Genomic DNA, 25,446 nt, shown 5'->3' on the forward strand with positions numbered 1-25,446 from the left:
TCTCTCCTTCAATGCCTTCACTGATGCTCTGTGTTGTGAACAGTAGCATTAAAACTAATTTCTATTTGCTTTGATTCCATAATGACCTCACATTAGTCTATTTCCCTATTAATACTCTGCCTGTAAAATGCCATTGAGATAATGAACCTCATTACAACACGTTTTTCCCTAACATCACCAGCAGGACTCCAGTTTGTGAAGTACAAGCTGGTTGAACCCTTAGTGGATGCTTGATTTAATTAATGGGAGGACGCAAAATGTGCAAGCAAGCCAGTATTCCTCTTGGAGACAAAATGATAATTACCAAACCGTACCAGTGATTTGTAAACAGCAGACGGGTATTTTTCCTAAACTGACTAATCCAGCACTTCAGTAATATGATTATCTCTTATTACAGCCTTTTGTGGACTCTGCCTCACATTTTGAGATGAAACCTGGTATTTTTCCTTTAGTATGCATATTAAAGATGATTCAGTTCTTTAAAATCACCATGCAAATGCCCCAGGGCTTTGTATTTTCTACTTTCTGTGTTGTGGTGCCATTTACACTGCTGTGGTGAGCAGTGTTTTATTTGGATCGCGAAACAGTGAGGAAATGGTTCAAAATATGTTTTGCTTAAGCACTTTATCTTCCTAGTGCAGCTGGAGTTTTTATTTCACACTCAAATGCACTAGTAAAACACCAGGCACCTTTTTTTTCTAGTCTCTTTTTTTCTAGCTATGAAGCAGCTGAGTACAGCAATAAGGGAATTGGAGTAATTTAGCAAGTATTAATATTTCTTGAATAGTATCCTTAACAGATAGACTTTTTTTCTGTCTTCCTTCTTTTTCAAGCCTAATATCAAACTATCTGATGCACTTGGTATCTTTCCAGTGCCCAGTGCCTAACCATGCTAAAGAGGAAGATGGCCTTACCTGCATTTCACAGATGGGAAGTTGGGACATGGGGATGTGGGGGGTACCTGTATTCTGGAAATGCATGGAGCATGGGTTGCCATCACATTAGGACTGTCCCATTAGGGCTTTCCTGTGAGTGCTGATGTGCTGCAGCAGGTGCCAGGCAGCTCTGGTGAGTGGTTGCAGTGATGGTGGGTGGGGGCATCCCTGAGAGGGTCTCTGGCAGGAGTCAGCCAAGCCACTCACAGAGAGTTTGTGAGTAGTTCAGAGCAGAGTGCACAGGGAGCAATACTGACCTGGGAGCCAGACTTGAGCTATGTTGTAGTTTTGTTTTTCAATGCAATTATGTATATTGGCCCCTACCATTCGGAGTTGTAAAGGCCAATGCCACACCTATAAGCTGTGCCACGTAGGATGTTGGTGAAAATGTTCCTGCTCTCATTTGTTGTAGATTAGAGCAATGTGGCTAAGTTCTTTGTCCTTTAATGGTGTGACTCATTTTGAGACTGTTTTTGGTAAAGTTCACTAATGTATTTGAGTATTTGTAGAGAGCTGCTGTAGGAGTAAGGCTGGCCAACTGTTTGTATTTTTATTTTTTTTTGTGCCCAGATGGTTCTACTCTTGTCTTTCTCTTTATAACCCCTCGATTTAATAGTTTTTTAGCCACTCTTTCTACTCACCACTCCTCATAAGCTCTTGCAGTTTGCAAAAGAAATAACATAAAAATTAGAGTTACCCTGGCTGGTGATTTGAGTCTAGATCAGGAATTGGTGTCTCCCTGTACTTAATGCGTATCTGCACTTGGGATAGGAAGATTGTTCTCCTCATGCAACTTTGCGGTCATAGTGTTACATATATTTGTCCTAGTCAGGGACTGAATCTGTAAAGACACTACAGTCATCAGATTAAGAGCACCAGACTTCAAGACTGATTGAATATTTCAATCTGAGCTAAAGGAGAATTCAGTTGTAGGCCACCTGATATCTCATGTGTACTGGATACATTTCAGATAATTTGTCTATCCATTACTGCAGTATGCGAATTTCAAATTTTTCCTGTGTTAAATCTCATGGTATTCCCAAAGGATAGCAAAAAGCAGCTTTCTCTACGTTTCAGGTTGGGGAGGATGTAGAAAAAATGCCTAATTTATCAAGCTGTAAAGTCCTGATAAGTGGATTTCCAACACCTTAGAGTATTTTTTTAATTGTCTAGATGTTTCAAGTGTATAAATTCTTTTGAAAAATATTCCCTTTCAATAGAAGTTTCATGGCATTTATCAGCAAACATCTCTCTTGTAATGTCATTAAAAATCTGGCCACAATACTTCTCTATTTAAGTGTTTTTCAAAATCATACAGCAAACGTGAATTCATCTCATGAATGCAACTACAGAAGCCCTCAGCTCAGCAGGTTATCTTAGGCTTTCTTCATAGTCATCAGACAGAAATGTGCACTTTTTAGGATGTGATTTCTTTTAAGGATCTGATCTCTTTTAGTCATGAAGTCCCTGCTTCTCTCTATTGACTTCAAAGTAAACCTAGTTCAAAACGTTTTCTCCCGTGCTATAAATGCTTGCATTTATTTAGGTGAATTCAGCCTTAAGTGATTCATCAAAGACATACAGGATGCCTTGTGGCACAAAAGAGTTTACCCAAATCTCCCAGATACTCAAACCTCTACCTCATGGACTTCACCAATCTATCCAGCAGATTGTATTCACTGCCTTTGCTCTCTGTGATTCATCTCTTCCCATTTAGTTCGTTGGACTTCAGCTGAACCCAAACTGTACACGCATGTATTAGGGAGAAGAAAATGAAAATGTAGGATAAAAAACTGGAGCTGGAGAGAGGTGTTAAAGAGAGCTTGTTACCCTCTCTAAAAAAAGGTCTGCTGAATTTAACAGCTGATTTCTACAGAACTTGCTCTTAAGGTTTTTGTTTCCCAGTAAGTTTTGACATACTTGTTGGAATTCCATGTGCAAGATAACACATTCTATTCACATTTGTGAAAGAAATCCCAATCTCTCTTAAAATTATACTGTACTGTTTAACTCTATATGACCTTTCAAGAAGGTAGGTAAGCTTATGCTAGAAAGCCAAATACAGACCTGGCACAATGTCCAGCGAATTCACTGTGAGTTCCACATGCTTCTTAAGGGCTCAGTATGTTCAATTCATTGTTGTTAAAGCAAATGTTTATTTGACAGCAGAGAACAAAGCAACCAGGCCCATTTATGGTATTATTGCTCAGTTTACATCTTTCCAGATGACAGCAGAGGCCAGAACTTGGATTGTAACCCATTTAAAATGGAAGATTTCTTTCTCAACTTTTACCCCAGCTGCTGGAGACTGGCTAGGGAAGAGGCTAATGAAAATGCTCCTATACTTTCTTTTTAATGTAGATACTTGTCCTCAAAGAACTAAATGCGGGCCAGCAATTCACTTCCTGCCCTAGGCAGCATTTGAATAGCCTGTTATGTCTATGACACAAATTACTCTCCTATGGGTTGAGCCAGATTAGAAACTGTGAAACAGAGGTAGAAACCTGGCCTCATCTTTATCAGACACATCCTGTCCTAACTATTCCCATATCACAGTTCTAAACATGCTTCCTTAATGAATCATATTATTTTGAAATGTTGTGTTGCCTGTGATACTTGGTAGTTAAATAATTGTGATTTGGGTTTATGTTAGGTGGTAACCTGCCAAATGGGAAGATCGGTAACAAAATAAAGTCTGTATCCTGAGCATATGCTGTAGACAAATAATGATTATCTCAAACAACAGTAAAATACTTTCTGAGTTATCGTCATTTCTTATTTCCTCCTGCCACATTTTCATTGACTTCTTCATTGACCTCAGACCCTAAAGCATGCAAGCCTAAAGGCTGTAAAACTTGCACATCAAAAGTGCACATATTTTTATTGGAAAATGAAGTTTACCCTACACAGCAATACCTGTATGTCAGTCTTGATCCTCTGCAATGGAGATGACCATGCAAGGAATAAAACTAGGAATCCTTTCTTACTGATTTTTCAAAACAATAATCATGTTACACTAGCACCATGGCTTTGTCCCATGTGACATGGTAGCATAAATTTTTCCATTCGTAAAAGTGACTGACTCTTGAATAATCTCCCCCCTCCTGATACTTCAGGAAGTCTTGATGAGGAAAACTTTTTGTGTGTGGGTGAAATATATCTGGCAGTTAAGGTGGTCTCTTTGCTTGATGACCTTAGCTCTGCTTGTTCAGAAACTAGTTGGGAAGCGGCCAGACAAGACTCCAAAAGGGGCTAAACTTGTCCATTTGCTAGGAGGTATTCTTTCCATAATGTTTGCTGAGAGGTTGTGGAACAGGAAAGATAGTAAATTGAAGAGTGGCTCTCCAGGAAGGGCTGCCCTTTTGTATGACTTTGTACTCCACTGCCAAATCCATACCCCTACACTTGATCCTACTCTGACATGTGACAGTGGGTCAGGAAGTATTATTGCAGTTAGAAGAGTTTTCTGTGGCTGGGCTCCCCCAGCCGCTGAGCTTTAATGCCTCTCTATCTCCAAGGCTACATGAAGCAATCCTGGAATTGAGCTGAGATCAATGCTACAGGGAGCTGTTGCCTTCCAGAAGCACCAAAACAGATATGTCTGTGCTATCCACAGTCACAGGGCAAGAACAGAGGCTCTCTTCTCCCATGTCCCAGAGGAGAAGAGATCAAAATGGTCTTTGAATTCTAATAATGAGTTATTTTATGTCCAAACCTTCTGCCAGCTTTGGGGGAAGCCTTTAAGTGAGTAATTCAGTAGAGAATCAGACCCGGAATAGGTCTTTCTTGTATTGAGATAGAGAAGCACTCTCCATTCCTCTTTTGTCCTTCCGGTTTTATTGCTCTCCCTCCTCTAGTCTATCCTGCTTGACCATGTGCTTTCTTCAAGCCACCAAGAACATCCATCTCACTTTTGTCACAAGATGATGGGTTTTGTGCAAACATAAATATTTAGAGAAGTTTACAAAAGATTAAGCTTCGTCCAGTCAAGCATTCCTGATGCAGTGTTGGGACAAGTTAGCAGGGAGCAAGAGCCTGGGCTGGTGTGCACAGCTGTTGCAAGATCAAACTGTGGAACATTCACTTTTGATTGCACTGACTTCACTGATCAAAACCATTTTTGAAGTTGGTCGGGTTTTTTTCCAGAGTGAAATCCTTTCCATCAAAACAGCTTCTTCAGTGTGCAGGCTTTGTCTGTATCGTGGTTCTCTTGACTCACATTTATTGTTGTTGTGCAAATTCCTGATGAAAATATGGTGCACTTCCGGGAACAGGGAAAAATAAATCCATATTAGAGAAGTTTCTAGGATGCAACACAGAGCAAAAATAGTTGGGAGACCTGCCCACAATACTTACGCTTTAACAGTTTGGGTTTCACTCTGATCATCAATACCTGAGAAAAATTATGCCAGATTCCATATTAGCATAATACAGAGAGACTTCAAATGAGAAAATCCCATGTAAGTAAGAATGTAAATAAAGAATATAACACTGTTGGTTGGTGTTGGGTTTTTTTCTTAGTAAGGTAAAACAAACAAACAGAAGTTATCCCATAACTTATGCAGCCAGTAAGTAATAAGAGTATAGAAATACATTCAAGGCAAATGGGTGCATGTGAGCAAACACTCTAAGCATGTATTTCCTTTAAGGAGCTGTGTCTGTCTTCAGTCTCAAGCACTGCCAGTTTGGCTTTCTGATCCAGTGGGAAGTGAATTTGTCATACCATCTAAAATACTATCTACCTCTTGGACAGCTCACAAGTGACACCACTGTGGTGGTGATGGATGAAAAAACAGCTGTCTCGCATGCTTTTCTTCAGTGCTGCTTTGCTGCTCCTTTCTAGAGAGGTGACCACAGGAAATCCACAGGAAATCCTACCTTCCTAGAAAAATATCCTGCTTCCTCCTAAGGATGCATGGATCAGCCAGCTCAACTGGACTGTGGGCAGATTGAAAGAGAATAATCTTTTGTAGGAAGTGGCTCAAGCTTCAGTGTTTGAGACACTGAAAACCACAGTGGACAAAAACCCAGCTGGTTGGTCTGATCAAGTGTTGGTGATATTTTGGGCAGGACTGTTAGACTAGATGACCCCCTGAAGCCTCTTCTAACCAATGTTATTATATTTTGATAACCAAAAATCTAACATGTTTTTTCTGTCTTTAAAATCCATGCTTCTCTGATAAACATTGCTAGGCCTTGTATTTGGTTTCATTTTTTGTAAATACTCTTCTTTTTTTTCCTGAGCTTTTAATTAAAGATGCATATAATTAAAGTACTGTTTTTATTGCATGTTATAAATTATTTATGCTATTCTATGGGAGTGCTAGAAATTTTTAAGCACTCTTCCAGCAAGCTGAATTTTCATCATTTTAATACTTTTAATATATTCCTGTAACTGAACACATTTTATGAACCTAAAGAGGTTATATTAAATTTAGTAATACAATGAGAAATAACACTTAGGGTTGTAGGTCTGTTACTTTGATGAGTAATATGAATGGGCAAATTGAAACTCACTCATCATTTGAATTGCAAATGTAGCTGAAAGTGACTTCATAGTTCAGGCTGGAGTACAAAAAAATGGAAAAAAATGATATCTTTAATATCAGAAAGTTATGCTATCTCACACAGCAATTAAAGCCAGAAGGGTGAAAAGAGAGATCTTTGCTGTTCTGTACTTAGAAATCCTTTGAATCTCTCTGTGAAAACTGTTCATTGGTTTCAAGCATTTCCTTTCAGTCAAACCTTAAACTACGGGAATTAGGATCAGAAAAATGAGTTGCTCTGAGATGATGATTCTTTTCCATGATTGTGGTAGCACAAATGAACTAGAGGAAACTTTCCAAACCAAGAAGAGGATATAGTCCCTGTTCCAAAGCATGTGAGTGTAAAGAGGCAGGGTAGGGAAGAGGAGGGATGAAACTACAATACCGTAAGAAATCTGGGTAATGCAAGCTGTGTATCTGACAAATTACAGCTGGTAAAAACTGACAGCAGTTTTTCTGGAGGGGGAGAAAAAAATCAAATTTATTCTTATTTACGGAATGTGTTTTGGCCAAATGTTTGGATTAGTTTTTTTTTTAATGCCTTTTCATTTTTAGGAAATTATTTATATTTTCTCAACATTAATTACTAAGTGTGGGAAATAAATGTTATATTTCTGGATCTTATAAGGATTTTTTGGGGGAAGAAAGGAAAATTGCAGGAAAATTGCACGTAAAAAATGTTTGTGAGATTCCAGTTATTTCTTCTGGGTGCAGAAACATTCAGACATATCCCTAAATGAGTAATTCCCTTCGAACTGGGAAATGAAACAAAAGATTTGTACTCAAAATTCATATTTTTGTTGTAGAGAAGTTAGAACAAGTAATTTGAAAAAAAACCCAAAACCAAACAAACCAAAAAGCTCAAATGTAGGTGTACAAAACACGACAGAAATAAAAGGGTGTGTAAATGTTATCTTTCCTTATCATTGTGTCCTTGAGAAGTAGGTCCTTTCTTCCAGGTTTCTTTGCAGCTCAATGGCTTTCTGGGTTGCTGCAAACTCCACGTCATCCCTCTGGGTCTCACTTGACCCAGTTGCTCTCTTTTTAGAGGAACATGCCAAAGTAACATGAAACAAACAACTGAAACTAATGCCATATGTCACAGCTTGCATGATGAAGGTCCTAGTTCAACTGGTGTCTTTGAGGAATGGGCATCTATTGACAGAGGAGGTATTTTAACAAAAGAACCGGGACAAATCCAAAGCATATAAAGCTAATTCTTGCAAGCAATGAAGTTTGTGTCAGTCTTCTCCCACCACCCCCTCATTTTACATCTAACTATTAATTTGTTTTCTATTTAAAATCCTTGCCAGCAGTAGCTTTCCAATTTTTGAGGTAACTAGGAAGAGGCTCTTTTAGCAATGTCTTTTCTTTATTGCCTACTCATTAGAAGAATTGCTGCTTAAGACTAAGGAAGCTTTTTAAGATTGACTTAAATGATGATTTGGGGGGAAATTGAGAAAGTATGTGAAGACAAGTGTGATGGAGCCTCTGCAATGCAGATTTGAGTACATGCTACTCTGCTAGCAAGGTCTCTGATGGGCACCCCTAGCTCTGCAGTGTATTTTTTACTTCAGCTTGTATAATCTGTCTTTATCTAGTCATATTTTGAGGCTCAATAAACAGAACCACCAGGTCTGGATATCCTGACAGTTACCCTCCCCAGCTGGTAACAGACACAAAGAATATTTAGACAAGCATTTGTTTCTGTTTTCAAAATTTGCTACATGATTGTAGCATCACAAAAGACAAGATTTTAATAAAAAATATGTTTCCTTAGGATAACAGCTCTGATTTGGGGATTTTGTTTTTTTTGTTTTTTTCCTCTGCAGGAAGAAGGTATCGTGAAGGAAATAGACATCAGTCATCATGTCAAGGAAGGTTTTGAAAAAGCAGATCCTTCTCAGTTTGAACTGTTGAAAGTATTAGGACAAGGTTCATATGGAAAGGTAATTTTTATTGTCACCTAATCACCCAGAACAATACTGAAAATATTGTGTCCTTTCTCTGAGTTCATTTCAACTGCTGACATTGTGCATATATAAATTATATTGTAATGGCAGATAAGGAAAGTCCTTCTCTCTTCATTTAAGTAACACTTCTGTCTTTTAGCTGGATTCCTGCATATGAACCAGTTTAGGAAATAGTGCCTATGGCTCTGGACCTGGACTAATGAGTACAAGTGATTGTTAATAAGCATCACTGTTTACAAAACTAGACCCTCCTCCCTCTTTCTGACCTATCCACCAGGGAGATGAGTGTGCCACTGGTGCTTAGTTGGAGGACGTGAACGTTCAAAGACTTAAAGAAGTTAGCTGCGCAATTCCCACTTAGGGCAACCTCCAGCACATTTCCAAGTCCCAGAGTGCTGTTTAGCTCACACTCAGAGGCCTTGAGAGGGTCCTGGAGATAAACCCCAGTGCAGAATACAGTAATCATTGTTGCAAGAGCATGGGGGAAAAAACCCTGCCTGTATGACCATATGCTAATTGGTGGAGAAATAACATTCTCCACCTATCTTAGGACACAGGATTTTCTTAATTCCAAAGACAGTTCTTCAGCAGGGCATGTTGATTGGAAACAAAAACAGGAAGGAAAGATGGAGAGAAAGAAGGAAGAGTCAATTCAGCCTTTAAGTCTTTCCATGGTTTAAATAAGCCATTGAAACCTTTGGAACAGTGAACCTAGTGGAAACTAGGCATGGAAGTCCTTATAACTATATTATTCAGTGGAGTTTTAAAAACAATATTTTCCAGTCAGAACCTTTAGTTTTATTCCTAAAGGAAACTATACTTATCAACTATAAGCTATATTTATCAGTCAAGAGTATTTATCAACTTCCTGGTTATTCTAGAATTATATTGATATTAAATCTATTAGAAGTTCCCTGAGATGAGAGGTATCAAGAAAGTTAACATTTAATACCAAGCCTTGAGCTCAATAATTTCTTCAGAGCACAGTGTATTTAAGTTTTAAATATTAAATGAATCATTTAAAGCAAACAGCTCAAAATTAGGTTTACTGTGTGACTCAGTGTAAGAAGGAGAAGAACAGGAGAAGGAAACATCTTTCACAAAAGTAACAGAGGCAGAATGGTCAGTTTTCATATTCAGGCAGTAAAGATTTTAGAAATGGTTCACTGGCTACCTTAGATTGTATTGATGTATTTTCAGTATTGCATGAGTTGGCCTTCTAGCCTTAAGCATTTTATAAGCAAAATGCCTGGTCTCTGCAACCACTCCCCAAAAGGAGGTCTGATTTCTGGGGCATCAGGGTGAGTGTGGACAGTGTACCTGTCTGGAGCTGCATGTGATTACTTCCCATATGTTATGTGAGAAAGATCAGTAATTACCCCAGAGCAGCAAAGACACAGGGGAGAGAGGTCTGCTCTGTGTTTCTTATGCAGTCCCCAACCCTGTACATTTTCATCTCCGTGATATTTGAGCTAATGGTTCAAATCCATGCCTCTGGGGATGCAAACCATTAGGTTTTCAAGTTGTTCACGCAAGGCCTAAATAATTTCTCGCAGGATTAGAGATGATGTCTTTGGTGTTAGAGGGAGTGCCTCCAACACTCTTGTGCTGCAGAGCACTTGCTTATTAGCTTTTTAGACAAGGTTTTGGATGATGCACCAATTGTTCCAGCTAAGGGAGTTTTGCTAGTTCAGGTGTTAATAACCTGAGGTGTTTGCAAACATATCAAACTAGAAAATTGAAAGTCATGCTCAGCCACATGCACATTCTCTTCTGGCAAACTGGTATAGTACAGCTAATATAACCTGTCAAGTAAGCATTTCAGGGCTACTTGGTGGTTTCAAGAACCTTTAAGAATAATCAGAAGGATGACATCATTTTCAAATACAATGCATTTTCATTTGTTCTGTTCCTTTCTGGCTTGGTGGTTATTTTGATGTCCTCTGAAAAAGAACACCGTGTTCTTGACTCATCTCTTTTGGAGGGAATGCAGACGAATGCCCTATCCCATGCTACAGTGAACAGCTGACTAGTGACTAGTAATGTAAATTGATAATTTTGCTTATTACAGCAACATGGGTATTAAAGGCTTTGCAAGATTATATAGCAGACCAGATATTTCAAGAACTGCAGCCTGATATTTCTGCAGATGCAGCATGCTGTGCTGTTCTGTGTGCAGTGCTGCTGAAAACCATTACCTTAAGGGTTTGGGTTTTTGGTTTTTTGGGATAAAGAGTCCATAAATGTTTTTAAAGAATAATAATACAGCTGAAAATCTAGTGTCTGGACAAGCTTACTTTTGACTTTCTCCTCCTTTTCAATGTAATACAAAAATTAAATCTTTTACTTGACGTGGATAGAAAAATATCCCAACTTTCCTCTGTAAACTTCTAAATGAATTGACTTTCTGTTAATTCTGGAGCAGCTGAGCTTAATTTATCATGAATAGTAACAAAAACACTTCAGAAAATATTATGTTTTCCTGTTGCATCCAGTTTTCATCATTTTTTCCTACAGTTGTGAGCACTGGAGGTATTTGTATGTTCATCAGCCTAGGAAGCAGGAGCTGGGAGCAAGCAACGTGTGCCAAAGCTCGTCAGGTCAGGGCTGCTCAGCTGAGGAACTGTGTGTATCTCCTGTGCACAGGAAACATCTTGAGAGGGGAAAAAACTTATCAGATAATGTCATAGAAGTGTTGCAGCTGTGATGCTGTCAGATGTAAGAGTCCTGGTGAAGTTGTTCAGAGAGAATTTACCTTTTTGTTTTCCAGCTTCTGTACCTGCTTGATAAAAGTTGTTCTCCCTTCCCACAAACCTTTCCTCAAAGGGTTTTGAGAAAATCTAATCTGTTTACAGGTTGGAGTTTCTTTAGGAGGAAGAATCTTTCAACTTGCAAAAATTGTGCTAGAAACATACTTCCTCCTTCCTTTATTTTGGCTTTTTATATTTTAGGTTGAGACAGTTAACAAAGCTGTGTGGTTCCTGAATAGGCAATTAATAAAATAATTGCCATTGAATTTTTAATCCAACTAGACATTCATTAGTTACATAATTTCACTTATTCTTTGTTAATTCAGATATTAATAAGTATATGCTGTGTATGTGGGGACTATATTTTTATTTCCACATTTGGCTGTACTTGAGTTTCTGTCCAGTAACACAAGTGCTGAAATAAAAAAAAAAAAAGAAGACACACTGCTGCCTGGTACTTCTGACCTCAGCAGATAGATAGTGTGTCCAGCTAAAAGATTTGTTTATTTTATTTTCAAATATTAAAACACTGAAAGTCTTACAAAGACCAAACCTAACCACTGATTCCTTTGTTCACTACCCCTCCAGCGCTCAGGTGCACTCAGGGGCAGATAAGAAATATTTGCATGTAGTAAAACAAAAAGAGTACAACTTTAGCTACAAACTTTATTTTATTTTAATTAAAAATTTACACTTTCAGAAGATGAAGCATAGGAGACTGTAACAGGGAAAATTGTCTTTTTTATAATAACAACAGATTTTCAGCTGTATGAACTTTCTGCTTCAGCTGCATCTTAGGCAAGTTGCTAATCATGACTTATAGCATAAATGGCACCAAATTGATTTTTTTCTTTAATTTAATTGATGGCAATAATTTTAAGACACAGCACATTCCTAGACACAAATGAGACATAATTTTTTTTTTCATGTAAAGCTGGTCAGAATAGGAAGAGATATGTGCACACTGATTCTAACTTTTCACCCATCTTTAACCGAATGTATAAGGTCAATTAATTATGTTGAAAATGGATTTTTTTGTGAGGTGGTAAAGGCTTAAAACTGAAAATCTCCAGAGCTAGCTCAACCAATTGCAGGTGAAATAGATACGAAATGCTTTCAGCTAGTAATTTTCATTACAATTCGTGAACTATAGTATCTATTTCCCTGTCAAATGCAGTAAGTCTTGTAAGTAGAAATTCAGTACTCATCTATACAAAACATTTTCTTTTTACAGGTATTTCTAGTCAGGAAGATAAAAGGATCTGATGCAGGCCAGCTTTATGCCATGAAGGTACTTAAGAAGGCAACTCTGAAAGGTAAGGATTGGGACAGTGGCTCCAGTCTCTATTTCTGTGCTACATAGTAATTTATTTTTCTTGCTGTTTTTTACATTGTTGCTGCCTTGCAGTATATGAATGCATAAACATGTCTCTGTCATCCTCCAAAATTCTGCCTCACTGTAAGTGAATGTTCTAAAAAGAACTTAAACCAAAATATGTTACCTATGCTGTGTGAGAGCAGGAAAGCAGAGATCTGCAGCTTCCCAGCTGCATGCTTGCTTTCTTTTCTTAGTGTTATTTTTAGGACTTCTATTTGGTATATATGAATTTCTGTTGAAGTGTCACTATCTTTCTGTTGCTGAAGTAAATAAGGATATTGCTGAAGTAAAACCTGGCTCCTACTGGGCAGAATGGCCTTCCCAGCTGGTGCTTCTCCCTGTGTGCCTTAAAAACCATGGGAACATGTTTTCAAGTGTGAGGAGTCATTCTTAGATGGTTGAGATCATGCTGTTTCCTAGCTCATGGGCTGTAGGAGGCTAGGGCCAAATGAATGATGTTCAAAGCTGGTCATTCTCTTCTGGGGCCACAGCCTGCTACAGACAAAAAAAAAATTTCTAGTCAAGCCCAGGACTTAAAAGCAAAGAGAGTTAAGTTCAGTCTTAGTTGAAGTCCTTACTGGTTGACCCTCCACAGAGTAAGGAGGATGCAATCATCTTCTTGTTTCCCTGACCCAGCACTGTTCTGTTCTTTCCCTCAAAAGCCTGACACTTTTTGCAGATAAGGGGGAGACCGTTCATTTTGTCTGGAGCAGATGTTTTGCTTTGTCTCAGATAGTGTGGGTTTCTGCAATGCAGTGTCGTGTCTAAATTTTTGTCATAACGTGAAGAGTAATTGTTAAGTGACCAGATAGTTCTGGTCACTTAAAAATCCAGACTTCTATAGCATGCCTTGCTTTTGGGGAACCAAAATACGAATAAAGCTACCAGTAATTGCAAGGTAGAGCTACTGCAGGTGGTGGCAAGCAGAGCCAGCACCTCTTCTGAGTAGTGGCCAAAATGGGGAACGGGCACACCAGGCATTTAGACAGTCCTTTCCCCTAAGAAAGCCTTTTCAGGGACATGTTAGCTTGAAGCAATGCTGGCGTGCTTATCTTTTTGTTTGGAATCTAAATGAGAGTGTTTGTTCTAGCAGAACAGCCTAGTGTAAATAAACACTTAAATAGTATTGTGCCTAAGACATGCAAAGTAATAGGTCAGGCCTGTGTGCATAACGTGTATGACAGAGTGATTCTCTGACTTCTCAACCAACAGCAGGACCGTGAAATGCCCAAACTGAGCTGAACTCAATTGCCAGAGTCTTCCCCATGAGAGAAAGTCATCTCCTGATGGTGTCTGAGCAAGGTCTGTGTAACCCCTCAGACATCAGAATGTACCAGAAACTTATTTCTTTCTTTCAACAACCCAGAATTTTTTTACCAAAAGAAAAAACTGTGTATTCCCTCTTTTTCTGTAGAACTCTGAGAAGTGTTTAGCAGGAAGAGCTCTGGAGAGGGGGAGGGTTTCTTTTGCATCCCCAAACAGGATACCGTTACTTAATATTTGATGGCAAAATATGTAACATTAGATTCCACTGTAAAAGACCTGTATTGTGGCAGTATTTCAGGAAGTCTCAAAATTTAGATGGCGATTTTAAAGTACCCAAAGTGTTCCATCAAGTTCCTATTCTGTCAAGAGCAGGCACCTCTTCGCAGTTCTGTGGTTCTTTATAGCACAGAAAGGCTGTTTATTGTTTTCTCAAGTGTGGGCCACAAGATCCAAAAATAGAGGCTACTCTGTGATTTTGTTGGATTGTATCCCTTTCCCATTCAGACTACTTACCCCTCTGACTGCTAGCTCTGGATTTCCCATTAATCTCAAGATAACCAGCACAGGGGTAGGAGCTAATTTGTCCACACCACTTTCTACAAATAAGTTAAACCTGACAGCTGTTTAACTCAAAGTACAAAAATAAAGACAGAACCCCATTGGCACGGGGCAACTGAGACGAGCAGCAAGGAGGATTGCTGTCAGTAAGCTTCCATGTAACTTTTGGCACAGAGATGATTTCTCTGACAGCTTAATTTCATCTTTTAAGTGAGAGTGCTGAATTGTTGCTGACTACCTACACTCAAAAAGGCTGGAAGTCACTCCAGTGTGAAGTATTTATTAGCACGTCAAGCAGTGGGAGCAAAGCTACAGGTACGTGTTAGCGCTGCATTCAGCATTTGCTGACAAAAGGCACGCTACAAGTTACATTTCGGAATGATTTTTCTTTCTGCACTCTGCACAAGTACCACATGGAGCAGGAAAGTCAGAGCTCTCTGTGCCAATGCCACTGACATGGCCAGACAGCCCTAAATGTTATTGCAGTTAATTTCTTGAGTGAAACAAGTTTGCAAAATATGTAAATGGAGAAGTCAGAGAGAAAATAAAAGAAGATGGGAGAGAAAAGCTGGTTTCTTTTCTGGATTAGTCTGAAGAAATAAAACCTGGATAAATAAGACTCCTTCAGGAGTGGTGGTACTTGCTCTGAAGAACAACCATAATAGGTCCTGTTGAGGGGTTTACTATCCTGGGAGCCTGACTGTGGCTGTGGCTGGCTGGTAATGTTTAGGAAGAAGCAGAAGTACAAAATGGTGCTTTCTCCAGTGAGTCTGCTGCCTCCTGTCCCTTTCCAGGGTAGTTGCCCCTTGTTAGCATGATCCGAACTTCACCAACAGCAAAGGTTAGTTATAAGAAGGGTACAGCAAGCAGCAGCAGAACTCTTCAAGCATTTACAGTTCAAAAATTGTTTTTGATACAAAAGAGACTTTGTAGATCAATCACATGTGTAGATTTCAGCTTGAAAAAGATATGTTAATCAGCAGACCCTTCCTGCTGTGAAGGGAAAATTAGGCTCCAGAATATTCCAGTTTAGACTGTAAAAGTTTGCAGAGGCACATGCTGTACACATGAATTTTTGTGAAAATGAAATTAATCTTAAGCTCATGAAGGTTTATTTTAAACATAGAGATATCGGAATAAGCAGCTGTAACAGCATGGATCCTTGAAAGTGAAAAAGCCACTGTTACTTTTTGTTGTAGATGAGAGCATCACACATACGTTTCTTTCCTTTCTGCCTCATTTCCCTTTTTGGGAGCTTGTGGGTATCTGATTTTAAAGCAGAAAGCTCTCTGAAGAAACTAGTTAAGTGTTTCATTCTAATTACTGACTTTAAGAAAACCTTGTTCAAAATGTTTAAGGATGTTATGTGTGGTAGGTGCCAGATACGGAATACATCAGATTGAAGGCTGCATGTATGTGTAACTCTAAGTTATCTCTCTTTCAAATGCTGTATATTAAACTACAGTACCTTAATAGCTTAATTTGAAAATATAAATCCTTTTCGGGCATCTAGGTGCTCAAAGATATTTAGGCATTTAAATACCTTCCGGGAGTGACACTTTTGCCTTTCAGAATGCCATTAAATAATACACTTAAAATACAATCTTAAAATGTTGCTTTCATGTCTTTGTTATACTGTACTTTTTCTTTAAAATCAGATTTTTAGATAGAAAGTTGAAAGATAATAAATTTTATCTATATGTTTAAAAGCTTACAGAGATATATCAGCAAATCTCTACTGCCCACTCTGAATACATTGTAAATCTGAGGGAACCAGAAATAGACCAGGGAGTGTTTATTCTGTGTGTATGTGTGTCTGGTATTCACCAGCAAAGTTGGAACAGAGGGACATGGCAAGCTAATTGTTTTGATTCATTCAGTATTTCTCTTGAGGTGTCTCAGGCTCCATCAGCTTTACTGAATGTGCTTCAGGATTCCATGATCAAGAGTTGTTCGGATTGGTTATGGTGTAAGCCTCATTAAACACCCATGAAATGCCCATAAATCCCCAGCAGGTTGCTGTGCCAGAATCTAAGGGAGCTTGAAAATCAAAGACCCATTCCTCCAGCAGCCGTGCAATCTGAGAGAAAGTGGCATGAAGCTGTAATTCACTGCCGTAATGCTTATGAATTTTATAAATATTACAGTGATGAGGTAGCAAGGGTTATGTGATGGATCATGAGGACACTGTTTGCAGCTGCCCATCTGGTTGGCAATGGGCTGTGTAAGTCTTAGCACTGGAAGCCATTTGACCCTGAGAATGCAATCTACCTTTTTCTTCTTAAGGGGTTTAGAAATGATAATCTGTTTTGTCAAAACCTCTGCAGTGCTTTGCAGCTTATGATCCCCTCAGTTTAAGCCAGCAGGCTTAAGTGTTTGCTGATGTGTGATGGTTATAGGTGCAGTAGGCCATGAGAGCAGCTTTAGTGACTCACTGAGAGCTTGAGTGTTCTCATGGATCGATGATGTTAAATATACCCTAAATTGAACAACTAACTTAGATGTCACCAGGTGAAGTGTGATTTCTATCTAAACCACTGATAAAATTGTAGTAGTGGTTTCCCTGATTGGACACCAACCAAAATGGCTTCTTCTGTTTTCCTCTGTATGTGACTCAGTTTCCCTGTAACAACTGTGATGTTTAGATATCAGATACAGAAGTCCAGTGGTTTCCCTCTGGTTTGAAGGGAATAAAACTCCAACAAAATGAGAAACTGTAGACAATATTAACCTATAAAGCAGGACTCAGAAAGAGTCTTCACCTCAGGTAAAACTAACTCTGTTGTTCCGAGGTTTTCAAGGTGTCTTTTTCTATTTTGTTCAGTCCTTGTGTTTGGTGAGAGGCCCTGGTACTCATCCAAGTTCACTATTTAAATTTTGGTTTATTATCTTTTCTTAAGGTATTCTGCTATATTTTTTATGTTTTCTTAGGCCTCTTATTACCTGCTTCTGAAAATTTCACCAGGGAAGTCCTGTCCACAGGACAGTCCAGACCCCACAGCAGAGGTACCCTTGCCCTGCAGTTTGGAGGAAAAGTTGTGTGCTCTGCATCCTTTGAGCTGCTGCTTATGCACGGCTTCTTTAGTCTGAGAATTGTAACCCTCCAAATGTCAGGGCTCTGAGCTCAAAAACCCACCCATTGCTGGACCTGGAAGTGCCCTTAAAGATCCAGCTGAGACATAGACTCACCCCTCTCCACCAATAGCCATACACTAATTATTCAGTCTTGGAAGGAAATAGCAACTTCTGTGTGCACAAACACTAAAATATTTTGTTCCTCTGTATATTTCCCAGTGGTTCTAAAATGCAAAGATCAGCCTAGTCAGTACGTGCTGAACCAGGCAGCAGTGCTCTTGGGTCACCATCTGGACCTGGCCCATTCACATGCACATTTTGTCTGGGGTAGGAGTCAAGAAGTGCTGTGGAACGTGCCAACCTTCCTAACAGTTTAGGAGAAAATTGGATTTAGTAGCGTTCACCTGAGGAAGCAGAGCTTTCTTTCCTCTGTGGGAGTTTTGAAAATGAAACCAAGAAGGTCTTCAACAACTAGTGCTTGGGCTGTGTTTTTACAGTGGCTTTGCAAAGTTATTTGCATCAGACCACCTTTTCCTTCCTCCCCTAAAAAGTCAGCTTGCCTAGGGCTTGCCTTCTGAAGGAGGAAAGGGTACAGTATGCAAGAGAGAGCTCACTTACACTGATTCTAATGGGCTGTGGAGAATAAGGTGTTTTTGTATTATAAGGAAAATGAGCTGTGTTTAGGCAACTCATTATGTGTCAGTAAATATTATAGAAAGTCCTAGCCTGCATATACAGCAGACTGGACAGGTCAAAAAAACAGCGAAAAGCCTTTCTGGAAGTTTGTTTTTATAGCATTTGTTGAAGTGTTCGTTGAGATTGTAGCTTCTGGGTTAGATACTTAATACTCCTTAGTGATTCTGTACAGTGTTTGGGTTCAGATTCGGATGAGAAGGGAAAACTTTTGCATATAAATATAAACAGAACACGCATCACTTAAAGATTTCATTATCTGTTTTATTCAAACCATGTGGGAGTTTGCATTCTATGAAGTCCTGATTAAATTATAGTGCCTTCACAATGCCAAGTGCATTGTGAAGATTCTGTTAGGAGGCAAAAAAATTCCCACTGCTAAGACATTAAAGAAATGAACACTGGATATTAAAATGCTCTCTATTTTGTAGCAAGGGAACATTTTGGCTCATTTGTTTTTACACAAAAACCTGTTGTTCCTTATGGAGATTTCCTAAGTGCAAAAGAAAATTCAGCTTTCTCTTTGTGAAAATGTTGGCTGTTGAGTTCTGTATAGGGCTCAGAGAGGGGTGGCGAAGTTGGTGAAGGGTCTGGAGCACAAGTCCTATGAGGAGTGGCTGAGGGAGCTGGGGTTTTTTAGCCTGGAGAAAAGGAGGTTCAGGGGTGACCTTATCACTCTCTACATCCCCCTGAAAGGTAGTGAGGGGTTGGCCTCTTCCCAGCAACTAGTGATAGGATGAGAGGACAGTCTTAATCTGCACTTGAGGAGGTTTAGGTTTGACATGAGGAAGAATTTCTTCACAGAAAAACACTGGATGTGGCACTGAGTGCCATGGTCTAGTTGACAAGGTGGTGTTCAGTCATAGGTTGGACTCTGTGATCTCAGAGGTCTTTTCCAACCTGATTGATTCTGTGATTCTGATCAAACTGCTGCTCACGTTGCTGAACAGCAGGCTCTTCCTGTTGCCCGAAGCAGGGCAGAATTAAGTCGTCTTTGCCTAAATATAGGTAAAAAATTAAAATCAACTTCCCTCTCTTTCTCCCTGTCATCCAAACAGACTGATTCACATAGGAACACACACTTCTGTGCTTGTCATTTCTGCTGCAGGTAAATGCAGCAATATTGCCCAGTCCTTTCCTGTCCACACATCTCTTCCAGTGTAACTCTGCTGTTACAATAATATCAAATTATAGCTCCCTGCATAGTTATATGTTCATTTGGAAAGCAGCTTCAGCCACTTAGTATGCTGCTGCCTGAAATAGCTTTGTTTTATTCTCCCCAAAGAGCACACAGGACGGGACTCACAAGCAAACTCCAGCTTTCTTGAGCAGTTCAGCAGCAGAAACTGTGGAGGGAGCCCTAGCATCCAACAGCATTGGTGCTTGGCTTTGACGGAGCTTTTGAAGGAACTCTTCCAGTCATCTCCCTTTGCTGTGCCTGGGTTTGCCAAGCACACAGGCAAAGTTCCCTCCTGATGAAACTCACTCAGGAGCCCACCCAGTGCCCTCCAGCCTCTTGTGGCCATTCGGGTCATGGCTCCAAAGTGCGACAAAATGTGTGAGGCCACCTCAGGTCCCAGCACCCACCCCACTGTTGTTTGCCATGGATTGGAACCACACTGCTTATTAGTGCACCCACAGGTTTATGCCAAAGTTTCAGACTTTGCTATGAAGATATGGAGTGCACCTGTGTTCACGTTTTTCACAAGGTATACCACAGAACTGTCTTAAATTTTTCCATTTTTTTGCTAGGCTAAAGTGCCCCCGCCCTTGACTTCTAATCCTTGAGCAGTTCCATGGGCTTTAGCAGCATCTGAGTGTTGCATTATTCAGGTTTTCATGTGATGACTCTCTAGAGAGCACAAAGGTGATTCAAATCTGAAGTCAAAGAAAGCGCTGAAAATACCTGCTGAATTATTTGGCAGAAAATATATGTTCTTTACCTGTGATCAAATTATACAAGCTTGTTCTAAGTGTTTGTTAAGTCACTCTTCTGTCAGTAAAATACATAAAGAGTGACTTTTTTAAATATAAAAACCTCCAGCAGCTCATGCAGGTTGCATTTGAAATGCCCCCTGGCTATTCCAGGCACTAAAGGAATGGTAGCTGGGGGTTTTTTTTTGGGAATGAATAGTTCATCATACTCATGGCTGTTCTGATAGTAGAAAGCAATTTTTCAAATCATCTTATAATTTTCAGTCAATTTGCCATCTGCCTCTTTAAAGCTTCAATTGATCCTGTGTACTTGCCATGGTGAATAAGTAGCAATGGAGACACTTGAAACTGCAGCTCCTGTAGGTACCACTGTTAAAAGGTTTTCAGACCCAAAATCATCCTTCAAACTATGCATCAAAGACTTGATCAAGAGTTTCACTATGGCTTGCTTTCCCTTGGATTATTCTTTTTATCATATTCATTGCATTGTATATCTAATGACAGATATTTGCAGTTACTCCCAAATTGGTTATGGTTTTACAGAAAAGACCACATTCAATATTTTTTATTGTCGAGTAGCAGATTGCTGTTAATTGCTTTTGCTGTAGATTCAGGAATGGAGAGACTACACGGACACTTGTTCCGAAGGCACAAGTGAAATGTTTATCCTGTTTGAAAATGTGATGCAATTCCATTTTGTCGTGGGAAAACTCCTTTTACCAGGAAAGGACTGAGAGGTACAATGGCCTTTGTGAGCCCTCACACCCCTCATCAACACTATCTGGAAAGCAGAGAGAGGGGAAAAAACCCACAGTTTAGTTTAATTGGAACAGCTCTATGAAAACTGACAGGAAGCTTCAGCTAAAACAATGAGTCCAAATTGAGACTGTCACTGCTGGTCATGTACAGTGCTCTGCCTGGGCTGAGAACGTGAGAGTGAGGACTAGCTGATCTTCAGGACAGTCACAGAGGCTCAGTCATTGTGCTTTGGAAACCTAGCTCGTGTCCTTGCCTGGATCTGTGCCAAGTAAACCCACTGGTGTGGTACTCTGGGAGGGTACCCTGTGCCTTGCACTGCTACTGAGGCATCATCTGGAAGGCACCTGAAGAAGTCCCTTGGCCCACCTCTGACATAGGGGGGGGTACAGTGATGCTTTTGTGTCATTCCTCACAGAGGGAGGAGTGCCTAACTTGTTCTTAGGCTGTCTCTATCACTCTGTTGTTACAAAATGCTTCCTAGCATCTGTCCAGTATCTGCCTGGCCACAGCTGATGCTGTTAATTCATCTCCTCTCCATCAACAACAGTTTCCTCTTTGCGGTTTTCTTCCACATCTTGAAGTTTGTTAGTTTAGCTTCCATCTTCTGTAGTCTGAGAATCTTTTATGTTCCTTTCCTTCTTCAGGGTTCATTTTTCCTAGATACTCATTTGTTCTAGTTTGAAAACAAACCAGTGGGAGGCACTAAGTCAGAATAACAATTTAATGGGGAAATTAAAGAAAAGGAAAAAAAAAAAAAAGAAGAGAACACTGGTTCAAACTGACAGAGTCAAGATACAACCTGACTCCCTGTTGTAGCAGTCTAGTAGAATGGTGGCTGCAGTCCTCTGAAGCAGTGATCCTGTAGAAAAAGGGGCCGCTCTTTCTCAGGAGGTCCAGTGGTGGCTATGTAGCTCCTGTCCTCTGGAAATCCAGTGGGAAGGGTTGTCTCTGGTGTTCAGCCTCAGATTATATCCACGATGGGATGCTTGGTTCCTCCCTCTGCGTGGAGCATCTCACAATGGGGTAATGAGTCATGAGGCCAAGTGTTGATTAGGCTCATTAACAGAAGATAGTCCGGAGGGAGTTATCTCTGAGTCAGGCGGCAGGACAATGATGGGCAATTAACAGAAAGATAGTCTGGGGGGAGGAGGCAAGGAAACACTGCCCCACCTGATTTCAACGGCTGATGGGGATGGTAATAGAATACACTGCAACCCAGGACATCATTTTAGAAGATGTAGTTATACACCAGGTAAGTGAGAGGTGACATTATCTGCTCTGGCTGTATGTCCTACCTCTCAGGTCCTCTGTGAGTGCTTTGTTATGACAGAGTAGTAGAGCTACCCCTGCTCTACCACAAAGATTATTGAAAATTCAAGGGGTGTAGTTGAACTGATAGAAATGTCTTGCTGCAAAGACAGCAGAGTGGTCATATTGTCGAGATGTTGAACGTTTATTCCTTTGGAGAATCCCATTCAGAGAAAGTTCCTCGAACAAGCCAGCCCTTGGGTAGATGGATTTGTAAAATGGTGTGATTCTTGGGATGTCCTGTGCAAGGCCAGGAGTTGGTCTCGATGATCCTGATAGGTCCCTTCCAGCTCAGCATATTCTATGAGTCCATGATTCTGTGAGGATTTCTGGAAGGTGGTTACCTGCGGCTGTCAACCTCCATTCCCCCTCTCTCATGTGTTTAGTTTAAGAATTAAGCACATTATCAGTGGACAGGATGTACCCAGGCTAGTCGGGCTTTAACAGTGACAACAAAATACTGGTTACTGGTTTATCTTCCCTGCTGCCTTTTTTCTTCTGCCTCTCTGGCTGGTGTCCGATAAGCCAAATGGAAGATCATGTGAAGATCTACTTTTCTGATTTTTTTTTTGTCTTAGTCTTGAGGCTTGAAATTTTTTGTGTTTTGTTTGTCTTGCACTGTCTTGAAGGAGCTTTGTAGGCTTTGTGTTTGCTCTGAATGCTTCTAATTTTATGAAGCCCACTGCCAAAAGAGAGAAGCTGTTGCTGGCGACCCATCCAGTCAGCCGTGCAGCACGTGACTGAACTCTGAAAGTCTTTTAATCCTGCCTGATGTCCAAGAGCTTGCTGTTGGTACCACAAGGCTGCGAATTACGGGAAGAAAAAAATTGGTCTTTTGGCAAATACAGGCTCAGATGCTTTTAGTCTTCATCTCCTTTGAATTATATCATGTAGTCTGTTCTTTCATGAACAGGCTGTGTCTAGCATAGGAGCTGGTACCTCAGTTTAGGAATTACAAAACTTTGGCTGTGCTCACGTTTCCGCTGCCAGTCTGCTGCATGAACACAAACCAGCTACCCTTACTGCTGCTCCTCTGCTCAATCTCCATATCTGTAATGCTGACCTAATTATGCCTGCTCTTCAGCAGTGTTCACTGCCCTTTGGAGGAGTAATACTCAGATATTCATGGAGATGTTATTAACACCCCTCCCCAAGTAACTGCAACCTACTGCATTATGGAATGTAATGGCTAAAGATTCCAAATGAAGAAATTGTTAGGAAATGTCTCTTCTGTATAATGCATTGATTATTTGAAATAATCAGAACTATAAATCAGTTCTGCTTTTGAATAAATTTATAGCAAATATAAATTTGTATTTATATAAAATATAAAATATATATGTATTTATATAAATTTATAGTGGAAAGCTAAACTGAAAATAAAATAGCTAAATATCCCTGGGATTTTTAACCTCCGTGATGGACTCTGCAAGTCTTTGGCTGTGGTACAAATCCATTATCTATATGACAAGCATTTGTTTGTTCTGTTCACTGAATAAGTTGCATCATTTGTAACATCCAGTATAATTGCCATTTAACCAAGTTCAGCTGCCTGCAACTGCAGTGCATTTATAGTTGGTTGGAAACCAAATTCGTAAGCATCCTCTGGGAGTTGCATCCAACTGCTTTTATTGGTTCCCATAACACAGCAGAAAAATCTTACTTCCTTTCAAGCATGAGGACAGATTAACAGTGAGGTCAACGCTGTCACTTGATGCCATTTTAATTCAGAGTGACAGCAGAGGATAGGGGTCAGTTGTACTGGTGATGGTTTTCCTCACAGCACTGCAGTTGGGTTGCTTGTAAACCTTCACCAAACAGCTGGCTAGCAACTGCTGTTCACAACTGCTCTGGGAGGCGTGCTAGCACTTAGCTGGTTCTCTGTAAAAGTTAGATGGCACAACGTGTGAGACTACCATCTGGGATCTGTTGAAACAGAAGCAAAATTATTCTCTGTTTTCACACTCTTCATGTCGGTCACACATGTCAGTTTCAGCTTCCTCGTGGCTGTGGCATTTGCTCCAAGATGGAGGTTTTGATGATGTTTGAAGAGAGACCAGCAATCAGCATCAACGACAGCCTCTCCTTTCCATTTTCTCTACATTTTCTATCTGCATGTGATAGCAATTGAAACACTCAAAAGGTTTCCATGGCACAGTAATTTAACTGACATTTTCTCAGCAGCAGTAGATAATTTTTGTAAATTTGGGCAAAGCCTGAGTTGATCAGACAATTGTACTATGTCCCTGGTCTTTGTTTGGGCTATGACATAGTTGCCTTTGAGTGGGAATTGTCTTCATCAACAGTGTAAACTCAGAATAAACTTTTCTGCTGAAAGGGAGCCTACATTTCCTCTTTTTCTGTTTTGCTCGTCTCCTTCTATTTATATTCTCTTCTTTCCTTTTACTTTGATAAATAAGTATTTGTCCTACATTTTGATATCCTTTAAATATTAATCTTCTATATAGGTTTTGTCAATGCTTATCTGTTCCAATTTGGTTCCATTATGGATATAATAAGCTCTGCAATGTAAAATGTCAATGTCATACAGCTAGGTACTATCTTGACCTTTGTATATTATCATAAGAAAGAAATATTTTCAAGTGTACATTTAGAAGTACTGGTTTGTATTTTTGTTTTTACATGGTATTCCCTGCATTTGGGTCACCTTTACCACCTATTTCTGTCTCTTCAAAAATTTTCCTCATAAAGGGAAAAGAATGGGCTTGTTCCCCCTCTCTTGTTTTGTTGAGGAGACCAGCCAGTGGTCAACAGCTCCAGTGAGCCCCTAGGATGAGATTTCTGTGCAGAAGACAGTTTCTTAAGCAACAGATTTTTACCTTGGTACCAAGGAAAAAAGGACACACTTCCTAGACCATCCCACTAAATGCACAGCCTTCATTTAGTTGCCTTTCCAACCTACTGAAATCTGGACACCCTCTTGTCCAGAAACCCCACAGCTGAGTCCTCAGGTGAGATGATGCCCCGCAGATTCCCAAGGGCCCCTTTCTAGGGCAGAGGAAAGCTACCATCCCCTGAGTCAGCAGGCCTGGTGTGTGTGGAGCCAAGGGAAAGGCAATAGGAAAGCCACCACCTCAGTGGAGGTCCAGCAAGAGAGAGGGCCACAAATCATGGGCAGCAATTGCTCCAGGTGTCATTTTGAGGGAAGGCCTGAGCTTAGTGGCGTATGGGAGACAGGGCCAGAACTAATCTTCTCTGCAACTTGAGGAAGCAGGTGATAGCTGTCTGCCAGTCTGCCCAGAACGTCCT

General features: G+C 40.0%; 1 protein-coding gene across 3 annotated transcripts in view; it reads left to right on the forward strand.

Annotated features, from left to right (window-relative positions):
• The window catches only part of RPS6KA2 (ribosomal protein S6 kinase A2), a 250,972-nt gene that overhangs the window by 142,704 nt on the left and 82,822 nt on the right, over positions 1–25,446 (forward strand). For all 3 annotated transcript variants that reach the window (XM_017746000.1, XM_008643316.2, XM_017745994.1), the window contains exons 2-3: positions 8,314–8,430; positions 12,439–12,520. In XM_017746000.1, the coding sequence (XP_017601489.1) occupies positions 8,314–8,430; positions 12,439–12,520 (199 nt within the window). The remainder of the gene's footprint in view (positions 1–8,313; positions 8,431–12,438; positions 12,521–25,446) is intronic.

Source organism: Corvus brachyrhynchos, unplaced genomic scaffold (genome assembly GCF_000691975.1).
Source record: "Corvus brachyrhynchos isolate BGI_N302 unplaced genomic scaffold, ASM69197v1 scaffold70, whole genome shotgun sequence".
Taxonomy (NCBI): Eukaryota; Metazoa; Chordata; class Aves; order Passeriformes; family Corvidae; genus Corvus; species Corvus brachyrhynchos.